Consider the following 19,735-nt stretch of genomic DNA (forward strand, 5'->3'; position numbering starts at 1 on the left):
TTGGCCTGCAGAAACATCCGTGGGGGATGCGGGCAGAGCCGTTGTGGATGCTGCACAGGCTCTCAGCTCGGGCTGTGCACTTTACAAACCCTACTTCAGTTGCCAGGAGTGCAGGCGTGAGGGTGCGAACACAACGCGTGCATCCATCCCAGAGGGAACCCAGCTCCGAGCACAGCTCTGTAACAAAAGCAGCCTCACACTGCCTCATCTCCACACGGGGGAACCGAGCAAGGTGTTTTGGGGGGGGAGTTATGTTTATTTTTTGAACTCGTTTTCCCACTCCACGAGGCTCTGAGGGTGAATGCCCACGACAACACGGCACCCGGCATCACGGCCTGACTGCGGGGTCTCCCCGTACCCCCACAGGCTGTGGCCGCCCGCCGGGCAGACTGTGGGCACCGCCGCCCCTCTCGGCTTCACCTCGCTGCGCGCAAACGCGGCGAGGCCGCGCATGCGCCGTGCCGGCGGCAGGCAGAGAGGCGGGCGGGCGGGCGCGGGTGCGCATCCGGGTCGGCGCCGGGCCATTGTCTGCGGCCGGGCCGGGCTCGGCGGCTCCGTGCCCGAGGGGTCGAGGCAGCGGCGCCGCCTTCAGTAAGTGGGGCCCGGCGGCTCTGGCCGCCCCTTCCCGGGGGTGCCGGGCCGCGGGGCCGGAGACCTCCCCTTGGAGCCTGGTGCCGGCAGCCGAGCGGGCGGGGGGCCGGGGGTCGCCCTCGGCTGCCCGTGGTGCGGTGTGGGGTGCCGGGGGGCTGCCCCCGGCTCGTCCCGTGTGAGCCCGGTGCCGCGCGTTGTGCCAGCTAACAGCAACACTCTGCTTTTGTTTTTTTTTTTTCCCCGCAGTGGACCGCAGCTCGAAGAGGAGGCAGGTGAAGCCTTTGGCGGCTTCGCTGCTGGAGGCTTTAGATTATGATAGCTCTGATGACAGTGACTTTAAAGTTGGAGATGCTTCAGGTAAATGTGTTTGTTTGTCTGCCTGCTTCAGAATTTTCTTGGCTTTTGGTGTGTGGTTGCTCGTTTAACATACGGGAGATGGGATGGGGCTAGTGAACTATTGGGGCTTGGACTCGCTTGAACTGATTCAGGTGCATAACAGGAAATTTTCATGCTGCAGATATGAAACAACTGATTAAACGAGGGATCTGTATACTACTTCAGTTGCAAATAGTTTTTTTCTCAACAGAAAACTCCATTAACAAACACGTTTTGGCAGAAGCGTTTGAGCATCTTCTGTGTTGACTCTCTTAGCAAAGTGTGTTGCTTTTCATTTCTTCAGCCTCATGATAACTTTAAACCGTTCACTTCTTTTAGTATTGGAGTAACTGCCCTAAAGCCATTTTGCTTTGATTTAGCCTGGGCAATAATTTCTTCTGGACTGAAGAACCCGCCTAATTTCTTGAGGTTAACTCCACTCAGCAAGTGAACATCTTAGGTAGAATGATGATCTGTTCAGGTTTTTATTATAATAGACAAACTTTGCATGTCTGCTCTGATAGCTGTACAGAAACATTTCATACCAGAAGGAAGTGCTTGCCTCTGAGTGTTTCTGTTCTGCAGTCTTTTCTGTGTATGCAGATTCCTGTATCTGCAGTGAATTTCCACAGAAACTGAAAATATAAAAAAGATACTAAAATTAAATGAATAAAACTCAGGTATGTTGGGGAGGGGGGTAGTGGAATAAGGGGGAAGGAGCAGGACCATGCTTGTGAATAAGTTGTACACAGGATGCTTTTTGGCATGTGCTCAGGGAAATGAGCAAAGACTATATAAAAGATGTAAGGGAGCATATGTAAGGGAGCATTATGACAGCTTGTCAAATACCTTCAGTTTTTCATTTCTGCAGTGGAGACACAGATTTATGTTTTCATGTGAATTGTCTTGCAAAGATATTCCCCATCTCCATGTAAAGACATCTTATCATCTGGCAAGGTCTTCGTTATTAATGAACTTAAGAAAAGCGTAATGATCATTTCACCTGTACCAGTTTTACGGTGTAGACTAATGCTTCCCCACCTTCCTCCCCAACTTAGTCATACTCTCCTTGGCTGGTTTGGCAGAAGCAGGCTGCAGTGGCTTAAGGGAAAGATGTTGTCTTAACAATTCTATGTAAAGTTTTGGGCGTTAATTTACCTTTTAAATTTTGCTTTAAGTATTTTTATTTTTTTCTTATTAAGTAGTTACACTGTAATGAAAAGTTGCCATAAGAGGAAGTGGCCTTTATTTACTAAAGAAAACATCCTTGTTTTGGAATTGTAGCATAGGCTGGTTTAAAGGGGAAAGGAGAATTGGAAATGGAGTATGGGACATGAACACATAATCCAGAACAATATGTTATGTGATTAAAGATAATTAATCATTATCTAAAAGTAATGAATAGAGCTTTCTGACTCAACTTTGTCTGGATGCGGAGGACACTTTTTTAGTTGATAACCTCTTTGACTTTTAGGATGCATATGTACATATGGGAACAGTTGTCTAGCCTCAAGAGCGTTTCAACTTCAGTTGTGTTTTGAGGAAGTTGAATGGGAGTTCTCTTTATAGAGTAACACTTCATGGAAACAACTATATAATGAGAAAAAAACAAGTTTTAATTAGAAAACGTTTTTTTCTGGTTACTCTTTTGTGGTTTTATGTCTCATATAGCTTTGTTTTGACACGTCAGGTCCTAGATATACTTGTAGAAAAAATTAATGTTCTGTTTAATAAAATATAAGATTAAGTGAAAAGATTTTTGAAACAGAAGAGTTTTACACTTTATTCAAAGGTTTTCTTCATTGTGAAAGGAAGAAGTTTTGAGGGTTTGGAGAAGGTATTAATATGAAGTTATTAAATGTCTAAACTCTTAAAGTGGATGAAAAGTTGTTCTTTTGTGTCATACAATTTATTTGGATAGCTGCAGTATGTTTGAAATAGGATGTCTGTGCTTATTTTAAATGAGGTTCATATAAAAAACCTTAAATTTGGTTGTACTTAATCCATTCGGATTTGGATGGTAGAGGTACTGAAATAAAGGGACTTTATTTATATGTATGCATATTTATGTATATATGTATTTGCATATATAAATATAAACACAAGTCCCTTTATATGAAAAATAAAATCAATCACTTAAAAATATGTATGTATGTTTAAAAAAATGTTGTGTGTACATACGCAAGCACCCGTACTAGACATATTCTGGATTGTTGCTGATAGAAAACAGATTTTCCTTTTGCTCGCTGGGGATTTTAGCCTTCAAAGAATAATGTGCAATTCTCCATTACAGTCAGGGTTTCTTCTTTCAGTGATGTTAGAGATCTCTCCTTGTACAGCCTGTTGCAAATCAGTCTGTATATGTACAATATTAAGTATTTGTTTGAATTCAGAATTTCATTGCACAATTTGTTTATTAAGGGAAATCAATAAAAAAAACAAACTGTGACAGAAAGAAGAAAGTTTTTCTACATTGAAAATGACTATAAAGTCTACTTATGACTCAGAAAGATTTTGTAAGTATGGTAATTCCACAGCTCTGCAATGTATCTTTATTTGGTTCACAAATGCAGATATATGTAGCAATTTTTAAATTAAAAAAAAAAAAAGACACCTATAGGTTCAAAGACTATTTAAATACTGAATTAAAATAGTTCTGAAGTTGTTTACTCCCTGTTGATTATGTTGCATCCATATGTATGAGCTTTAGGATGTTAAGTGATATGTGGTAGTAGATGATAATGTGCAAGTCTAGGAGGGTTAAATCCTGAACATTTAAACTTTTATGTGTGTTCATTGTTCTTTCATATTTCTGGGAATATGTGATGCAGTAAGGGTTTGAGAACACCGATTATGATTGGTGTTTAGTACAGGAAGGAATAATCATTTCTGAATTTCTGTATTCAGAGTCCTGATGCCTTCATAAAGTTTTCTTTCGTTACAGAAAATATTTCTAATCACCCAACATCGATTTTCACCACAAACATTCTGAAGGGGATATGCCCTTTACTTACAGTGTAGTTAATTTATTTTCTTTTGGGTTTAGGTTATGCCAACAGGTAATTATTGACTTTTCTACTCTAAAGAAAAATTGTAACATCTGTTTAAGGAAACTGATTTTAGAACAGTTATATTATTGCAAATTTACTTAATGAAAATAGTTTTCAGGTCTGTTGGCTTTGCATTACTGAATTAAGTAATTCTTAAAACTTCTCTGTCACTGTTTCTACATAGTAAAGTAATAGTGCCATTATTTTAAGGTACTGTATATTTTCTTTACTTATAAACATCTTCAAAATTTTGTTTCCTAATAGGAGTGCTGTATGTAGTCTTAAAGTGAGATCAATGAAAAACAACGTCCAGTTGGAGTCAGAGAATACCGCTGTGTGACTTGAAATGATGGTGCTCTAATGTACTCAACTGAAGTTTTTTAATAATATGATTCACAATAAAGACTAGTTATTTGAAGTTTTGCTTTTGAATTAATTAGAACATCCCTTGTGATTTTTGTTGTTGGTTTTGTTTGGTTTTGTTTTTAAATTCACTGAGTGCAGCAGTGATGTCAGAAACCAGTGTATAGTTGTAGGGTAATTCCCAATAGGATTCCAAAGCAGGGATTTCTCCCTTCTTTCATCACTGAAATCAGTCACTTCAGGCAGCTCACACACTAAAACTGAAATGATGCAGAGAAATTTATGTATCTTGGTCCCTGATCAAGAATGATGTGTAAATGTAAGGACTGAGCCTCTTCCTTAGCGTAACTAAGAAAAGTAGAGTTAAATTCTGCCTCCAAGAGCTGAATTCTGTCACTATTTCTGCTGCACATCTCCTAGACCTAAATTTTAGAGGCACGTGTAAATATCTTTTTTTTTTTTTAATGTTGATCTCTTGATCATGGAACATGACCTACACAAATGCCACATACTGTTACTGTAATTGAGGCCAGTAGGAGCTCTGTTTAAAGCATGTAACAATCTATGTAAATGAATACACTAGGTATTTTGAAAAAGCAGTGACTTGATCTGGAAATATGTTGCAAATATCTTTCTGTAATTCGTTTCCTATTAGTACAATAAAAATTCCACTGCTGCTTTCCTGTGAAGGATATTCTGATGTAAAGGCACGTTTGCAGAGCACCAAAAGACAATAGTGATAAACACTAGTGAAATATTGATAAAGAAACTAACAGTTTTGGTTTTGAGAAGGAACTTGTGGGATGTTTCACTAGACAGTAAAGGTAAGAGGAAATATTGAATAGCTAATCATTGTGCAATTACTTGATAATTTACTTAATAATTAAAATCTTTTGAAGACTTGACATTGCAACCTTAGTGCATGGTTCTGAATGGAATTGCCAATGTCTTTTTTGTCTCTGAGGAGGTGAAAAATATGGGCATTATGTTCTTTTGGGTTATCTTCATCCCAAGTGAGATCTGTTACCGTACAGGTGTCTACCACTTGAAGGTGCTTTGGGGTGGCTGACTGGCATTTTGAACATGCGTTTTCTTTGGAAATGCTGAGATTTCTGTTCTTCCATATGTTATCTGACAGCAGAGGAGTAATTTAAGAGCCATCCAGGGTTTCGTTTCAGTGCCTGGGCTGGTTGGGTTTTATGATGGGATAACATTGTTTTTCTTTGTTTTCCTGTGCTGTGACATTTTGTGTCTTACTTTTACAGCATGTCCCTTAGAGAGCCATTGTTCACCTGTTCAGTGGTGTTCTGCTTGTTCAGTCTGTGCTGAGACAGGATGCCTACTTGGACTCATGGTCTTCTACTTAGCTACACTATTTCTACTTTTGTCTTGCATCTCCTCTTATTGTGCATGTATGTGTCCATCTCTTGTGCATTTTTATGGTGCATGGAGAGCATTCTGAGCTTTATTAACTCCAACTTGGTGGGATGGTCCACTAGCAATCCAGTCACCTCTGCTTATTGAGGATGGCGCGTTTCAAGTGTCTCTTGAGCAGAGACTTGTTACAGTAGCTCAGAGACTTAGTCTCCTACCTGTCACATCCCTCTTAAAAGACACAAAGCTCATGAGCTCATGGACGTTTCTGGGAAAAATAGATGTTCAAGCTCACTACATAATAAGTTGTACTGGAATCCAATTGTGTGGATTACTTCAGGACTGCAAGTTTGCTGAGGGAAGGCATGGAACATGTAATAGTTCATCCAAATGAGAGAAGTTTTATAACAGTAAAAACAGATGAAGGCTCTGAAGCTGGGAAATGTCAATTGAGTTCAGGAGGTAGGGTAACCCATTCCACCCATGTTACAGCATTGTAAATTGAAGCAATTCTTACTGACTTAATGCACATTTGAGAACGTAAAGTTTTGAACACTTCAAATTTGAGTAGGTGTCTGCTGAAGTGTGATGTAATTGAGGAGTAGAAGTGAGGAAACTGCTTACTAAATAACTTTAATTTATGTCTTTGTCTTTTTTCTCCTATTAAACTGAATACTTTCTGAAAGAAGAGTAATCAGTTTCATTTCCTGGGCTGCCCAGTCTTTGTGTTCAGTTCGATTTTTTTTTTTTCTCAACTCTTGTTTTAGAAGTGAAATTCTCTCCAAAGAACAGAAATACCTTAATCAGCTTTGATTTTATTCTGTATGATAACTATGTTCCTTCAAACAGTTCTGATTTTTTAATTGCCAGCATTACAATATTGAATTGCCAATAGCCTACCAAGGTTTAAATACTTCAGTAACCATATCATCTCACTCTGCAAAATAGTACAGAAAGCCAGTGTCATAAACCTAACTGACGTTAGGTTCTGTTATTTGAAGTTATGTTCAAAGAGAAGTGTTAAGCCATTTCCACTCTTGCTTTCCATGCAGCTGTGTGCTAATCAGTCTTAGCATAGTGGAGCTTGATGGCTTTAGTCTAATAGACAAATGTGATCAGAAATTTGCCACTTACATAACATTGCCTTTGGCAATTTAAAAATTCGTATTTTTCATGTATCATTGAAGTTTCCCTGTCTTTTTTTTCTTTTAACATCTAGTTATTAAAATCAGAGCTTTCTAGTTGGTTTGAACATTTCCTTAAGGTATTTAAAATTAATTGCAATTTCTAGTTCAAATACGTTAGAAATGCAGCTTCTCTTACCCATGTGCAAAGGAGATTCTGTGAGTTCGGAGCTGTTCTTCTAAGAAAGAAAGTTTTTTATGGGCAGAGGCTGTTGTGGCCAGGCAGTTTATCCAGCACTTTTCCTGTCTGTCAGGATGCAAGCAACATGGGTGAGGGGGGTTTGTGTGATGTGTAACATGGGCTTCTAGCAAAGATAAACAGGGAATTTAACATAATCAAAAGATTCACTGTCTGCCCTCTGATTGGGAGAAAGAGGGTAAGGGGCTGCTGAACAGGGTGATCGTAACTGAGCTGCTTTCACCTCCCAAAGAATTAACCTCTCCTATAGCCAATATTTGTTGTTGTTACTGCCCTCCAAAAGAAGGTGCTGTGAAGCATCCTGCCATACCTCCACATAGTGCCAGCTGCTTCTCTTCTGCTATCTGGATTTGGTTAGGCTTTGCCAGCATAAGAGGGAAGACCAAAATTGAGCCAGTGATTGATGTTTTGGAACTAGCTTATCCTTCAAACTTCACTTAAACGATCGATAAAATAGCTTTTTACAGAGCTGCTTGTTAAACTAAATACTGCATTGAAGAATCAGTGAGTAGTCACGTGCTGTAATAATTTAGCCCCTGCTCTCCATATACATGAATTTTCTTAGAATGTTTAAAAAAAATTATAGGGTAGAGCGTTTAGTTGCTTTTTAAATGGCCCTACAAAAAACCTGATGGATTTTTTTTTTTTTTAACTGCTGTAGTGATTTCAGTAATGTAGTAGCTTTCCTCAGTCTTGTGCTTGGTATGTATTTGAAAGCAGCGAAGTGGTGTTTAGTGTCACCTTTGTTTACCTTCATCATACTTTTCCTAACATTAATTCTGGAGCAAAATGTTGTGTACAGGAGAATTCCTCACAGTTACCCCTTCTGGATATGACTGCCACCCGCTGCTGTGCTCAGCAGTAGCTACACAGCTACAGCTACAAGTTGTACAGAAGTAAATGATGCCTCTTTCCCAACTGCTATCTCTCATTTTTGTTCTCAGTGGAACTCTATATTCTTCACTGTTTGACAGTGTATCTGGCCCCATCTTTTGCTGAGAATAGCTTGACTTCTGTCCCATAGGGAATGACATGATATGGTTGCCAATTTGAAAGAGCCATTCTTTAAGAATTTCTTTCAAGGAGAAAATTGTATACTACAGCTTCTTCCTAACTGAAAGTGCATCTGACAGAAGAACTGCTGCAAAAATAGCTGTTATCGCAGAACAGCGCTTTCTAGAGAAGTACCTATTGCAGTGGATGCATTTAAATGGAAGAAGGATATCCCTTAGTATAAGTATCTCTGGTATGTACATGCTTACAGATAGAAAAATACAAACCATAATGTGCAGTCAAAGGCAATGAGAATTTGAGGTGAGAAGTGAATGAAACCAGGGTTTATTTGTTCTGTTTTTATATTGTTTGCATGGCATATGGCAGCTAGGGAGTGTTCTTAGTGCCATAGTGTTGATGTAAAAAATCACTGTTGTTAGTTTGAAGTGCTCTTTGAAAGGAAATGATCCCCAGACCGAGATTCTGCCCCAAAATGAAGTAGAAGCTTTAATTCACAAGAAATCCAAGCATATTTAGAAATGCAACTGCACAAGTAAAGCATCCAAAAATCTTATATTATTTGTCTTGGAACTATACTGGGGGAGTGTATTTAAGTATGCAATGTGTAATATTTATGTATATATATGAAATAAGGTAGTATAAAAATCTGGTGAAATTAATTTTAACATGACAAAGCTCTATCCGGTTGTACAGTGAGGTAAGTATTGGCACATTGACAGTAGATCCTGTGAAATGAGAAACAAAAATAAATTTTGTCATCAAACTTACATTTAGCATTTATCAAATGTCTAGAGTAAGTCTAACTTTGACATACTTGTATTTGTTAGGTCTCATGAACACTTTCCTGATCCAAAGAAAGCTATTGTAATATAAAATTCATATGTTAGATCGCATATCTGGTTAATACTGGTTTTAGTTCTTAGGCATGCCTAAAGAGTATTCTACTGTTTTGAAACTTATGTTATTATGCTTGTGCTTCCATTACTGCCATTAAGGCTTATAGGTGCAGAGGAATAACTGAATTAGTCTTTGAGCAAAAGACTACAATAATTTCTGTTACTGTGTTCATTTCTTTTCCTGGCTCTCAAAAAGGTAAAACATTTACAGGAAGTTTTTTTTAGCAACTTGCAAGGGGACTGTCATTCCCCTGATGACAATAATATTCTGAGCAGCAGTAGTAGCAGCACTGATGTATTTTCTGTTGTTGCTGTTGATAATTATATAATTTCATCATACTTAACACTTCTACATACAGGTATACCCATAAAACCCCAAATTAACCAACATACCTATGTAACAACTGAGTTAATGCTCAGTTGTAGACAAGAGCACCGTGGGGTGGAAATAAAGGGCATGTTTCAAGTGTGCAGCATGTTTACAAAATTTACTTAACTTAGTGCGTTGTCCCTACTGTTTCTTTATTTGGCTTTATAAAGAGATGGATGTGCATGGAAATTCTCTCTCGTTGATACTTGGTGTAACTTTGTGTGTGTGGGGGGTAAGTAAAGTAAATAAGGACTTTTAAAAATGTTTGAGTACCAACATGTTTCTTCTCTGCATCTATTTTATAACATCTGACAGTACCTCAGGAAGTTGATGATAGCTCTGAAAATTTAAACTGAAAGCAGTAGCCATTGCCCATTTGATCCATTGGATCAAGCAACTTTTTTTAAAAAATTTTTTAATTTTTTAACTTAATTTTTTAAAAGTCTTCTCTGACTTTTTCTTTGTGTAATGCTGCAACTAATGCTGTAAATAAAAAGTAGTAGTAGAATATAAGATGGATGATCTTGATAAAATTTAACAAGTTTAAGACTTGGCATCCTTTCCAGTAATTTTTACATGTTCTTTACAGTACAAATGGTTGCCTTATTTTTGTGGGTTCTGCATATGAATCCTCTTCCTTTCTGTTGCACAGATTGGCCAGTATTATTTAACGGAGATAGTGATTGAACACAGAACAATATCATCTGAATTGTATAAGGTTAGAATTTAAGCATTGTTGTGCAGCTTCAGTGCTGAATGAGTCATAGTTTATGTGGGATTAATAAGTGAAATAATATTTGTAGTTAAAAGAATCCCCCAAACCAGAAAATAAACCTGTACCAGAAATTAAGGATACAATTATCCACATTATTAAGCAGTACTTGTTATATAAACTTCTTAATTTTTTTTTTTCATTTTAAGTCTCTCCTGTTGGATAGCTATTTCAAATATTTTTAAGATTTAGGAAACACCTCAAAAATTAAAAACTGAACGTTCTTTCATTGAGATGTGACTTCATATGGAAATTATTCTGTGCTACTTCTTACTGTTAGTATGAGCTGCAGTTCAGAGGAACATTAAATGTTCATTTAATAAATTCTACCATCTTTTTTTCCATCTTAAAATGCACTCATGTTTAACAGATTCTCAACATGCCACTTGAAATAGCAGTATTTGGACTCCAACTGAAAAAATAGGTGGACTACCTTATGAGGGAGGAATATGCATCGTTTTTTTGTTTAACAACTTCGGCACATTTTATTTTTGGGGGTACATTTGTGTTGGAACATTTTTTAAATTTTCATATGCTCAACAGATTCTGAAGGAAGTGGTCATGGGAGTGAAGATGCATCAAAGGACAGTGGAGAAGGTTCCTGTACTGAATCAGAAGAAAATGTCTTGGAGGAGGAACCAACAGAAGAGAAAGTAGAAGAGCAACAGCCAAAGAGCTCCACTGAAGAAGAGGTGCCGACAGCAGACAAAGAGGTAATTAAAACTGAAAAGAAAGAACAAGAAGATGAAGAAGAAAAGCCCAAAAAGAAGAAAGAAAAAGAGAAAGCAGCTGAACCTGATGCTGTGGCTGATGAGCAAACAAGTGAACCCAAAAAATGGAATTTGCGCAGGAACCGGCCTTTACTGGATTTTGTATCAATGGAAGAACTAAATGATATGGATGATTATGACAGTGAAGATGACAATGACTGGCGACCTACTCCTGAGAAAAAAAAAGGAAAAAATGCACTGCGAAAAGAAGGGAGCGATGGAGATAATGAGGATGATGAAGATGATGGGAGTGGAAGTGATGAGGATGACAATGATGAGGAAGGTAACGAAGAAGATAACAGCAGCACAGCTAGCGATGGAGGATCCAAGAAGAAGAAGAGTAAAGTTCTTAACAGAAATAATGCAGATGATGAGGAACTGACAAATGATAGCCTGGCTCTTTCACAAAGCAAGAGTAATGAGGTAGTGCAACCAACTTTCTATAATATATCTGTTGAGAAATGGAAACTACTCCACAGTGCTATTCTGTTAGTTTGAAAAGTTGAATTGATTGGCTTGAATTATGTTTAACGAAGCAGCAAAACTGTGCTAAATAGGCACTCACTGCTTATTAAATAAACTTCCTTGGACCATTTGGCCAATCTATTGCCTCTAAAGTCAATAGACAGATTTCTCTTGGCTTTGGGGATGGGTGGACTACTTCTAAAGTAAATAGGAGGTCTGGTATGCAAATCAGCATGTATCAGTGAGATAGTTCGCCTAAATGTTCCACATCTGTAATATTATAAAAGTTAAAAGCATCTCGCATGTTCTTAAAATAGCTAAATAATAGGTTATTTTTTTTATCCTAGCCCTTCTTTGTGACAGATGTCAAAGACTGAGTGCTAAGTTCACTGATAGAAGAATTCTAACCAAAGAAATACGCACAGTTGGATTTAAAATCAAATAGGATAATCATGATAATCTATGTTGGTTTTGTTTATAATGCACACAGGTGAAGTAAATTCTTACAGTGCTAAGAAGCATTTGGGGACTATTATTACTACATGTCTAACTGCAGAATCTGAAAATTATATGTTGTGTCTAATAATGACACTTTTTTTTTCCATGCACAATTACAGTTGCCTTAGAGGTTGTGCCTGTGGAAAAATTAACATATTAGCTTGTCAGGATGGTTGATTTCATATCCTACAATAGCAAAATCCTGAACAGAGTAAAAAGAATTACTGTAAAATCGACATTTCATTTTCAGGAAATAATTGCAGTGTTAATGAAACATTTGATAAATGATAATGATATGACACTATTTAAAGTTCTGCCTGTTTTATTTCATCTTTATTTTAATGAGAACTAAAAAGAATATTTTGAAGAATGAGTGGTCTCTGTTCCAGATACCTTGTTATGTTATAAGTAATATTTATTAATATATGATTGCAAGCAAGCTGTGCAATTTTAATTACTAGTAATAACTAATTTAAAAAATCCATAATTCTAGGTGTTTTTTTTTTTTTTTTTACGTTGTATATAGGCATCTACTGTTTTTAAATTAATATGGATGGGGATGTTTGCAAATTTGGCTTATTATGTATTTTAGATGCCACTTTGGTGTGTATGAAGTACTTTATTTATTTATGTATCTATTTTCACTTAATTTGTCATTTGCAGTCTGTAGAAGCTAAATGTTTCTCTATTGTTAACAGCTAACTTGGCCTGTGAAATGGTTTCATCTTCACAGCTGGTTTTGGCAGGAGGAAAAATCTTTCATACCCTAGCTCAGGAGCTGATCGTGCTTTATGGATACCAATGACAAGAACTTCAAGTCATCATTCTGAGATAGGCTGTTTCCTTACAGTGTTGTTTCCCATATCAGAATGGAAATACAAAAATAGATTCTTAAGGATATATGAATATGTCCTTAATTTCCATTGACTTGGAAAATTAGGCCTGTTATACAAACAGAGAGCTGTTAGGCTGCATTTTTTGGGAAGCTTCTTAATATGTATAGCCCTCAGAATTAATTGTTGCCTTGGATTTAGGACATTAATCAAAAAATAAAAATAAAAATTTGAAAACTTGAAGTTCAAATAATAATTCTATAATTGATAAATTATCTGTGTATGTAAAACAGAGCACTGTTTGTGAAAAGGCCTTCTAGCAAGAAGTCTTGTAACAGTGTCTGTAGACTGGACTCTGCACTGTAATTTTTAGATTAGTATTCAACTGTATTTTTAACAGTGCACTTTCCACTACTATATTTTCTAATAAAAGGTTTGGAGAAAAAAAAAGTCCTGTTTTGCAGAGAAGCGAAATCTCATTATGCTGCAGAAGCTAAGTACTTAGAAAAACAGATGTCTTAATGCATAATTACTGCATGAAGGAATGTTCAGGTAATTAACTCTGAACATTGTAGTAGTGGCCTTAGTATGTGTATTTCCATTTTTTACTGACCAACTCCCTTTATTTTTTGTTTGCGATTTTCATTTTATTTTCCTGCATGTTGCAAAAATCTTTTGAGGTATGGGTATATGGTATTTTTACCAGTTCCCTAATGTGCACCTAACTAGGCGCTTTTCTACTGTGTGAAGCACAGGCAGACAAACTGAGCTTGCTTTTCTAGAATTAAGCATCATTAGTAGATAAATGATGCTTTTCTGATTTTTTTTTTAAATTGTTCCCAGTGAGTTTATTTATTGTAAAGATTCCATTAAATTTATATGTAGGTAGGCATATAGCTTGAAACACTTGCTTTCTTCATTACCACCACAGAAATGAGGATTACGCAGTGATGCAGATGAAATCCATTCTCTCACTTGGGTAGGGTGCAGGCACTGTTCAGGTGGTTCGAGTTCCTGCCTCGACCTCAAGGTTCCTGTTCTTCAGGCAAGTAGGGTCACCTATGGGGCAAGGCAGGACAGGGCAGAGCAGCATGCCTTCCAGATTGCTCCCTACAGGTCTGTGTAGAAAATTAAGCTATTCAGTTGTTCTGTGTTTGACCTGTTGGCTGTCTTCACGTAACGTAAAGCATCATGGATGTGGATCCTAACCTCTACATTTGTAGAGCTAAAAAACTCTACATTTGATGCCCATCCATCACTGGTTGGTTCTTTTCTTTTGCCCAGGTTTGCAGATGTGTTGTTTTTACAGTGCAATTCCATTTAAAGTAATACTTGTTTTGCTTTAGTAATTACCATACCTTGGGCTTCTATGACAGCAGAGGTTGCAAATTTCTTTTAAACTTAAGTTAGTGAAGCCAAATACCAGTTTAAGTTGAAGGTATTGTCGGAAAAAGCTGGTTTCTGTATGCTTCCAACAAGCCTGTGCTACTGAACAGTTATCTTCCAGAGTGAGGGAGCACCTTTTATTGTTGCCCATCCTCAAGGTGTGCACATTATAAGTAATGGTGGGCCACTGCGTTTTCTGTTTTTTTAAAATGTGCAAGTTTCTTGCTTGCCTCCAGGTGTGTCACAGCTTTGTCCTAAAAGGAGGATGTTGAAAGAAATACTTGTTAAGCCTGAACTCTATAGGGGAAAACCTTGTCTTCACCATTCTGGCCTTCCTGTAAACAAGTGCGACCTTATGAATGGTTGTGTAATCTTTCATTTTTACCTCTAGATGAATGTGATTTTTATTTTTTTTAGTAGGTCATCTTTTCTTACTTTTTTTAGAGCAAATAAGTGGGAGATCCAAAAGCGTTTCTTAACTGCTAGAAGTATGTGTTTGAGCTTTCCTACATCAAAAACATTATAACAAGCCACCTCTTTTATTTAATGTAAACTATTTGAGACCAGCTTTAGGTCATGAGGATATTTTACTGCTTTATCTTGCTTTAAAATCAAGCAGAGATGTCTCTCACCCTCCCCAAATACCTGCCTAGATAAACCCAAAGTACAGAGACCAAGAAGACATCATCAATGATTCATTGAAAATTTTGTTTGGAGGCTTACTGTATAAGATTGAGAGACTATCATAAAATAATTATGTAGATCAGTGTAAATTTAAGATCCTTGAGGAAGAATGTGTACCTCAGTTAACATTCATGGTAATTTTTAACTGCTTAGGGTATTCAAGCATATTGGTGCTATATTTTCAGTCATAAATAAGGAGAGAGGAGAAAGAAATATGTTTGATAAGGAACTTTCCAGCTTTTTTTTTTTTTTCCTATTTAAGGTACCACAGAGGTTTCGGAATATTCTCAGATCTCAAGTAAGGATGCCATTTAGTCCTGAAATGTTAGATCTCTGCTCAGAAACTGGTTTTCTTTTATCCTGTTGAGATTTGCTTCACCAGTATGCCTAGTTTCACACTTCCCTGTATGCCTTCATATCACCAATGAAGACAGTCGAAGCTCAATGTTGCTTTTAGTATAGAAAAGAAGAAAACGTATAGAAGTCAGGAAACTGCAGAAGTCTGTGTACCTTACACTAAAAATAATAAACACCTAGGCGATGTTTATGGAAAGAATGAAAACTTGCATACAATTTGTTTGGCTTGTGAAACGCTTCTGTTTCCTCAGAGAAATTCCCTGTCAAAACTCAGTCTTTTTAAGTGGTGTAGTACACACTGAAGGCAGCCAAACCAGAGCAATGGACTTGCTCTGCAAATCCTTACTCCTGTATAAAATCAGAAGAAAATAAGTTGTTATAAGGATTTGAATAGAGACACACACATCTGCATATAACAAAATAAAACAACTGAGTCAGTAATTTATATTTTACATATATGAAGACTTGGCAGGCTTAGCTGTTTGTTTTCAAATTTTATCACGTGTGAAGTTTATTTTTGTATCTGTTGATTTTTGACAAAATGAAACATCTTTTCTGAATACTGGGACATGGAAGGTCACTTTTTGTCCTGGTGGTTCTGTGTTTTGCTTTCTTTTTTTTTTTTCCTTTTTAAATGGCTTCATAGGGGTCTATGTGTGCTCCTGTTTATAGAAGATAGCTTAAAGTAAAATATATGATTTTATTCAAAAAAATAATACCCATCGCTGGACTTTAGATCTAAAAAGAACTCTAGGTATATCAAGATCAGATTGTATCCATCCTTTCTCCAAGCTCTTAGTTTTACAGATGAAATGTTTAAATGTTTTAATGACAAAAAAAAAAAAAGTATATGAAACTTTTATTCTTCAATTCTTTTTTTTTTTAGTAAAAACTGTGCAAATAGCACATCTTTTGTTTGTTTTATTTAAAATTGAAATTCCTGTCATAATCTGTTTTCATTTTTCAAAATTAGGATTCATTGATCCTTGAGAAGTCCCAAAATTGGAGTTCCCAGAAAATGGACCATATTTTGATTTGTTGCGTTTGTCTTGGAGATAACAGTGAGGATGCTGATGAAATAATCCAGTGTGACAACTGTGGAATAACAGTGCATGAAGGTAATACAATTCCTTCATTCTTAATGTGTGAGGAAAGCTTATACTTTATATTTAATAAAATTTTGACTGGCTTCAAAAAAAAAAATCAAATCTTTGAACTCTGGTGGGTAATTTTTATAGTACTGCATGGATCCTTTCAGTGGTGAAACATTCACCTACTTTAGGATAGCACGTGCAAGCAAGTACAGGGCAGGTCGTGGTCTACACAGACCTACAGAATGAATCGCATTTTGCAAATATTCCTACTAAAGATTGCATTTTCAGGGCTTTAGGCTATCACATCAAATGTATTTTTGTCATACCTATTTCAGTACGTAAATGTGACTACATAATGGGGGTAGAAGATCATAAGAATAAAAGATCTTGTACAAAAAAAAAAAAGTGGGGTGGGGGAGGGGGTCACATATATTTTTACTGTACCAAAAAGGCAGAGAGACGGTGAGGATGAGAGAACGGAATTGGCAACAGTACTGAACAGCTAGCCTTGAACTTTCTCATAATCTTCACTCATAATTTGAAAAGCAGAAACTTTAAAGTTAAAACGTATTTGAAGCGTTGGTTTGCTAATTGCTTCGAAATCTGGAGTATGTTTGGATTTAAATGTAGGAGGCTTTTCTACAGTGTATAGGGGAGAGAAGGAGGCAAGAGGTCTGAGAGGTAAGCAGAGCCTTAAGTAGATAGAATACAATACTTGATTGCTTTGTGGGTTTCTGTGTAAGACTTTTGAACTTCATAATTTTATTTTTCTGTGAATACTGTTCTGAAATACTAACTTGTTTGCTACAACACCTGTATGCCTTATGAATATGCCAATTGTTAAACTAATTTAAAGGGTGATTTGAAAAGAGGAGGAAAATGTAGGTTCCTCTTTCTATAGTCAAGTTTTCACTGGCTTTAAAGGAGGATTTCCACAATGGTTCTGAGATGAGCATGTGGGATTTTAACAGCCTTACAAGAAAGGTGAGGCTATATTATATTTTTGCTCTTGATAGTAACACCTTAAGTACCTGGTGCCTGTTCAGTAATGACTGCATGAGGTTTTCCAAAGGAATGAGGGCTGATAACTCATCTGGGAGCAACTGATAGAGCTCACATGGAACATAACATGGCTAAGCGGTATAGGGGGATTCTGATTTGGACCTAGAATGGTGGATGCTTAAGAAACTCTTCTACATGTCTTACATTTTGAGATTGCTAAAAAGTCAATTTCATTTCAGTGCAACCCTTTGCTTTGTTTTATCATATGCCTGGCCTGCATCACTTGCCCAAAAGCTATTTCTCCTCTTCAGACACCTAGCCGAAACTCTATACAATTTAAAGAGCAAATAACTGGTCCAAAGTCAAGAATCTGTAACTACCCCTAAAACTACATAAGCAGCATATATGTAATACTATACTTTATACTTTATATGTAATAATACACTTTTATATACTACATATATGTAATACTATACTTTGCATATATATGCATATATACTTATGCATATAAGTTTGCATACTTATACTTTGCTTACTTTTATTTCTAAAAAATTAAAGTTCAGCCTGGAAATTAAATCCATCGATTAAATTTGTTCTCATTTCACATACTGATCTATTTTTTTCCTTTAAAAAAAAAGAAACCTTAGATTGCTAGAGAAAAAAATCTTTTAAATTTGTAATTGTACAATTGCTTGTGTGTTAACTTCTGCATAGACAGAACTCTCATTTCTTTTTATAAAAAAGTCTTTAGGCAGTAATCTGTCACTTTGGATAAATGCTTCTGTGGTAAGATCGTGTAATAGCTGGACACCCCCAACTGTGGTGTCAGTTTTCCTGACACATTGATTGCAGCATGTCTGAAGAAAATGTCTGGTGCATATCACAGGATATGACATAACTGTAGGTAGTATACTTGCTAGCTATTGCTCTTGGGTTAGTTGCTATGAATTCAATAAGAGAAGTTTTACGTTTTTCCATCTGTGTCTTTTCTATCCGCTCTATCTTTATTTTTAGTTTTTTGCTTTACTGGGATGTGTATGGCAGAGAATAAAACTTCCCTTGCTAAAAGTTTTAGTGTAGTCTTCATATGCTTTAATATTGCTGCTTACTGTGGTCTGCTTCTTTCTGGTTTAAGCATTCATCCTCTAATATCATGTACTCCAGTACTATCCGTTTATTAAATAAAAATACTCTTCTGGATTTTTGATGCCTGAAGTGGTTAATATCTTTTTTCTAAATTCTTGGCTGAATTAAGGGTTGAATGTAACATATTTTAAATACAGCGTTTATTTTTGCAAACCTACACTATACTCATGTATACTGTTAATGCTTTCTTGATTCATAGGTGGTGTTAGCATATGTAGATGTTCTGTTTGACTGACAAAAAATTATCCTCTTGGATGATTGGATAAGACAGAGGAACACATGAAGGCAAGACAAGAATTAGGTCTCATCCCTTTTCCTTCTGTGGCATAAATTTCAGTACAATTGTTCCAATGCTAGCATTTTAGTGTTTGTAATTTCATTTTAATGACAATGCATAAAAATAAGCTAACGACAGAGTGCAGTAGGTTTAAAATAAAGTTAGTTTCCTGTATAAAATGACACGCAATAGACAACTTAACTGTAATCATAATATGGAGATGCAGTTTGTGGAAGAATAAATGTTATGAGAATTTTAACTTCTTGACTTTCATGTGTTTAAATTCATGGGCATTACTTGTATAGCTTTATCACTTAGTGGTAAATTCAAGGAGGGGGCAGACATGGAGTTGTGATACGGCAACAAGGAATAGATAGCATGTATTCATTCACAAACAATAACTGAGAAGGGGCTCTCAGGTAGTCTAAAGATATAAAATTCCAAAATTCAGAATTTTATGCTCATTAAGGAAATACATCACGCATGGTCAGTGAAGTGTTGTTTGGTTTTGTTTTTTTTTTCTTTTTTAAGTTTCCTTTGACATATTTTCAAATCAAAGAGGCAGGTAATTGACTTACTGCACCTGGGACCTATTCAGCATTAAGTCTAACAAATGAAACCGAACATGTTAGTTAGAAGACATGCATTTTTTTGTTGTCCTTTCAGGTTGTCCTCAGTTTGAAACCTAAACAACTACAACCAACACTACCACCTAAACAACTGTGCTGCCTTGAGAAAGAATTTGGAAGAATACCTCCCAGTATTGCTTGGGAGATACGCTTGTAGCAAGCTGTTACATTGCTTTTTGTTCCAAACCCCACAATTACCAAACAGGATGGTCAGACAGAACAACTTTGTCTTACTGATCAGCTTAGTTGGTAAATACAAGGTTGGAAAGATTTATTAAGCAACATATTGACATGACTATGCATTTTAAAGAGTCATAAAAATAACACTCTATAAATCATTGTTACTAGGACAAATTTTTTTTTTTTCAAACATGGGAGAAGAAGGCACAAAATCTGTTGAACCTTA

The 19,735-nt window shown here is 36.6% G+C and overlaps 1 protein-coding gene across 5 annotated transcripts in view; it reads left to right on the top strand.

The window, feature by feature from the left end:
* The first annotated feature begins 442 nt into the window (after positions 1-442).
* The window catches only part of PHF14 (PHD finger protein 14), a 163,419-nt gene continuing 144,126 nt past the window's right edge, over positions 443-19,735 (top strand). For all 5 annotated transcript variants that reach the window (XM_068674041.1, XM_068674043.1, XM_068674042.1 and 2 more), the window contains exons 1-4: positions 443-591; positions 838-948; positions 10,732-11,381; positions 16,155-16,299. In XM_068674041.1, coding sequence (XP_068530142.1) covers position 591; positions 838-948; positions 10,732-11,381; positions 16,155-16,299 — 907 coding nt within the window. In that variant the 5' untranslated portion in view covers positions 443-590. The remainder of the gene's footprint in view (positions 592-837; positions 949-10,731; positions 11,382-16,154; positions 16,300-19,735) is intronic.

The sequence above is a fragment of the Anas acuta genome, chromosome 2, assembly GCF_963932015.1.
Source record: "Anas acuta chromosome 2, bAnaAcu1.1, whole genome shotgun sequence".
Lineage (NCBI taxonomy): Eukaryota > Metazoa > Chordata > Aves > Anseriformes > Anatidae > Anas > Anas acuta.